The sequence below is a fragment of the Thunnus maccoyii genome, chromosome 22, assembly GCF_910596095.1.
Source record: "Thunnus maccoyii chromosome 22, fThuMac1.1, whole genome shotgun sequence".
NCBI lineage: Eukaryota > Metazoa > Chordata > Actinopteri > Scombriformes > Scombridae > Thunnus > Thunnus maccoyii.
The window spans coordinates 26,338,628-26,343,627 of NC_056554.1; the positions used below are offsets into that span (position 1 = coordinate 26,338,628).

General features: G+C 42.1%; 1 protein-coding gene across 2 annotated transcripts in view; it reads left to right on the forward strand.

Moving 5' to 3' along the window:
• The window catches only part of LOC121889594 (clumping factor A-like), a 7,600-nt gene that overhangs the window by 913 nt on the left and 1,687 nt on the right, over window positions 1-5,000 (forward strand). For both annotated transcript variants that reach the window (XM_042401668.1, XM_042401667.1), the window contains exons 2-5: window positions 380-505; window positions 2,678-2,737; window positions 2,995-3,128; window positions 3,202-5,000. The exon at window positions 3,202-5,000 is cut by the window's right edge and continues 1,687 nt beyond it. In XM_042401668.1, the coding sequence (XP_042257602.1) occupies window positions 446-505; window positions 2,678-2,737; window positions 2,995-3,128; window positions 3,202-5,000 (2,053 nt within the window). In that variant the 5' untranslated portion in view covers window positions 380-445. The remainder of the gene's footprint in view (window positions 1-379; window positions 506-2,677; window positions 2,738-2,994; window positions 3,129-3,201) is intronic.

A 5,000-nucleotide genomic window follows, 5' to 3' on the forward strand; every position in this document is an offset into this window, starting at 1 on the left:
AAGTCAAATATTTAGACGTGGTGGAGTAGAATTATAAATACCTCAAAACTACTGCAGTACACTGAAAAAAAAATCTGTATTTTTACAGATATTTCCTGTTTCAATGATGCACAAAAATGTCAATAAAATTACAATAATAAACTGGTAATTTACACTTTTAATGTAAAATAATAATAAATAACATGAAAAATGTGTAACAGTGAATTACAAGAAAATTTCCTGTTTTTTTAAATGAAAATTAAACTTTTTCCTATAAAAAGATGAATATGTTCAAATGTGCGTGTTTATTTATAATTACAAAGGAAAGTTGTGAATTATACAAAACCTTTTACAAAGAGTTTTATTATATACATATGTGTGTGTGTGTTTCATCTTGTAGTAGAGCAAACCTGTAAGCTATTGACACCTGGAGACACCTGGAGACACCTGGAGACACCTGGAAGTGATGTTGAATCCTGTGTTCCTGCTCAGCTGTTTGCTGCTGAGTTTGGTCTCTTCAGCACCAGTAAGATCATAAATTAAAGCTTTAATCAGAGATATTTTTTTCTTCATGTTCATTCTTTCTCCTGATTCACTCTTGATTAGTTTTAATCATTAGATTTTGTTTTAATCAATAAAAACTATTTGTCGAGGTCACAGTTCACCTGTTTATGATTCACACACACACACAGTGTCCACGAGACTCTGCAGTAAACTAACGCACTGATACTCCCGCTCACCTAGCATTAGCATTAGCATTAGCATTAGCATTAGCATTAGCTGATCATTCACTATCTGGGTTTATGTTGAGAAGAGAAGCTCAAACATGACATGACGTGATATTTCTGTAGATGTTTGACTTACTGAAAGTAACGTTAGCTTGATAATGCTACGTTAGCTTAGCTTTTTTTATAAATTTGTCTTTGCTGCCTGCATGTTTTCACAGTTTATCAGCTGTTCTGTTGCTGCTTGTTACATGTTAACACCAACCAAAAACAGATTTGTGTATCAGAACTTTGTTGTTTCTTCTTTCGTCTCCCGTTAATCATCTCACGACCCCTCAGATTTATCTGCCGACCCTTTGGAGGGGAGGGAATATGTTAATGACACTGAAGCATGATTAACGTCTTCTGACATTAACTAAGTTCTCTGACAAACATGTAGAGCTGCTGAACAAGCCGGATGAATGTGTTTGTATGTTTGTATATCTCCATAACGTCCATGCTGGAGTGAAGACGTGGTTTAAGGTCATTGTGAGTCAACTTGATGTCCTCTGAAGTGATGGAAACACGACTGTGTGTGTGTTCGTGAACATGTATGTTTTCTAAGAACAGCCAGTGTGTGTGTGTGTTGTTTCCGGTCTGTTCTAAATCAGTGTGTTGAATGTAAAACACTGTTTATCTGCCTGCCAGAAACCACAAAGACTCGAAATACACACACACACACACACACACAGAACAGTGGGGTGTTTTTAGAAAGCTGGTGGTGAAACCGTGAAGCTGATCCAGTTTGACCACAGAGGAGATTTATTTCTACACATGTGATGGATTTAACCGTTTCACTGCTCTGAGTCTATTTCAGTGGTGGAATGTGATCACCACTGACAGCCAATCAGATCACACAAATCTCCTGCTGTCTTCAGGTTGTAAACGTCACCAAAATACTTTGAGACACAGATTAAACTGTTAAAGTCAACTTTCACTGAAATACTCATATTTTATTCAGTAATGTTAACCTGGTTTATACTTTAAAGGCAACATGTCCAGCTCTATATTTATATTCTGGGGTTCTACTGGAATAAAAACTCCTTATTGATCTTCTACTGGTCCTTTATGCAGCCCCTCAGTTCAGCCTCTGTCTGAAACAGGCCGTTTTAGCTCCTGTCTCTTTAAGGCCCCGCCTCCTGATGAGCCCACTCTGTTCTGATTGGTCAGCTTTAGGAAGCTTCCTCCGGCTCCGGAGGCTACGTAAACAAACTATAGTAGCAGGATTTCACTTCTTCTTCTCCTTCTTTACTCCAAACGTCAACTTCTCAGATCCATCCGTACATGTTGGAGCTGAACAACACATGGAAACACCTTAGCAACCACCTTAGCAACCACCTTAGCAACGGCTGTTTATGAGCATGTGCGATGAGCCGACATCACCTCGTCAGCAAGGTAGAAAAAAACGTCACAAACGAAGCATCAGAGCAGGTTGAAGCCCTGACTTTTGACTTGCAGGCAGCATTTCTACGTACGTTCACCTCAATCTTCTGAACTTTGACCTTGTTTAACATCCAATATCTGAACAAGATATAAATAACAGAATATGTCCATTTAAATCTGCTGCCAGCAGACCTGTAAGTCTATTTAAATACTTGTTTAATCAACTTTCTGTTAACATGAAAATACATTATGTGACTTCTGCTGAACTGTGGACATAAGTTGAAATTACAGAAGGAGACGTTCAGTTCATCATCAGACATTTCCACATATTCACCTAAAAAACAAACAGACAAATAAAAACAGATTCAGTCCAACATGAAACACGGACAGAATAAAACAAAGTTCTGCATAAAACCGAAGCTCGACAGGATAAAAACCATGAAAGTTAAAACATCTTCTCATAACACAGACAGTTGAACCTGTAGTTGGAGTTTATTCAGTAACGTCAACGTGTTGTGATTTCTGGTTCAGCTCTGTCTTCCTCTCTGCAGCTGACTTCAGACAGTGACTCCTGGTCGGCCTCTTCCTCTTCCTCTGATGAAGATCTACAGGTAACTGATCTGAACCAAACTGTGTTAAAACGTGTCGACTCAGCTGCAAAGTGTCTGTAAAATATTGATGCTTCTTGTTAAATTTGGTCCCTACAGTCAAAACTAACACTTTCATTCATGAGCGAGTAAAAATATACAAATCTGAGCTGAGTTAATATTAAATTTAGTCAGATTTCTAATTTATCTTCATCATTTCTGTATTGAACTGTCACAGTATCACCAATAAAAAAAACCCACTAACATCTTTGTGTTTCCAGTCGCCTGCTGTGGTGGAAGCCCCGCCCGGTGTGATCATGGAGGTCGCGGACACGAAAACAAACGTCACCTTGAGCTTCGCCATCTTCATCCTCGCTGATGAGAAGGAGGGTAGCGGGGCTGATGGAGGAGGAAGGTAGAGACGATCAGTTCATCTCCTCCTCGTCTTTCTCCTTATTTTGTATTTATTGAATTGTTTTGTGTCCCAGGTCTGACGAAAACAGCGCGAGCAGCGAGAGCAGTGAAGAAATAACAACACAGCACAGCCAACCAATGGGAACACTTGTCCCAGCTGAGACTGAGCCAATGACTGAAGAGGACACAAAGAAACACCTGTTATCAGAGGAAATGATGAGCGATCAGCCGATGTTTACTGTCTCTGATGATGAAGCTGCAGCCTCCAAAGGGAGCAATATGAAGCAAAAACTGACTCTTTCTGATGACTCTGATGATTTTAACAACATGATGTTAAACGACCAGGGATACGTAGCTACTTTCGATTACTTTGATGACAAAAACAACAGCAGGTCTGAGTTTACTGACAATACAAACAACAAGGAGACCGATGATCCAACGTTTCCTCTTTCTGATGATTTTAATAACAGCACAGAGAGCAGAGAGATCCACAGTCAGCCAACTGTAACTCTTACTGATTACTCCGATGACAAAAACAACAGCACAGAAAGCAGAGAGTTGAATGATTTTGATTACTCTGATGACAATAACACCAGGTCTGATGAACCAACATCTCGTCTTTCCAATGACTTTAGCAACTCGTCGTCCTCTGAGGTCTTTAATCTGAACCCAAACCTGCAAGGTGTCACGTTGAATCCGGACACCCAGAGTTCAGGAAGCAACCAGCAGGGGGCGTTTGATGTCAATGCTGCTCTGGATCCAGAGTCGCAGGAGGTGACAAGTTCAAGCTTAGAGAAAAGCCAGGACAGGGTGGGTTCAAGCCTTCAGGAGGTGTTTCGTTCCATCCAGGAGATTGTAGATCTGCTTTCAGGCAACAAGGGACCAACAGGGGTGAAGGGTCGCCATCATGAGGTTCTTGGTTTAACTTCCTTCACTGGCAGTCAGATGGATTTTAGTCTCAGCTCTGATGAGAGTAATGAGAGTTCAGAATCTGATCCAAAGAATCAGACCAGTGTTAGTTCAGGTCCTGACAGTGATGAGAGTCTGGAGGCGACCAGCTCCAACACCCAGAAAGGCACTGGTCCAAGAGATTCCACAGGGCCTGTTACTGGTCCCACAGCAAGCTCCGTCTCTGCTGTGATACATCCGGATCCAGACAGTAAAGAGGTTCCAGACACTTCTGCTGGGTCCACTCAAGCAGATAAGAGGGGTATCTTGAACCTGGCCAGTTCAGATCAGGGTGTAGCACCTATGATCTGGAGCATGCTGAAAAATACTGTGTCCCAGCAGAGTACTGGGTCCTTCTCTCAGGTGGGCGTTAGTTTGAACCCCAGTAGCTCTGAGGAGAGTCAGGAATCTGTTGGTACAAAGGAGGTTGTGGGTTCAGGTCCTGTCCCCAAAGGTGGTGGTCCAGAGGTCAGATCCAGCAGCGAGGAGGTCCAGTTGGCTCTTTCGTCTGTTTCCTCTCCCATCACTTCCCCTCAAACACCAACTGTTCCTGAGAGTCTCAGCTCAGAATCAGAAGAGTCTGACTCATCTGGACATGGACCTGGATCTCAGGGAGCTGATTCAGGGTTCCAGTCTCGCAGTACAGATCCCACCCTTACCTCCAACTCCAGCTCCATCAGTCAGGAAGAGTCTGAAGAATCTCCAACCATCAAGGTCCCCACAGATGCTAACTCTGATGCTAGCAGAGAAGCTAACCCAATTGTAGACTCCAGCACTAATACTGCTAGCATCGCTGCCAGCTCTGAAGCAAGTGTGGATGCTAATCCTGTTAGCGGTGTAAAAGACGCCGATGCAGATTTAAGTGCTGAAGCTACGATTGATTCTAGCTACGATGTTAGCATTGACACAGACCCCACTGATGCTA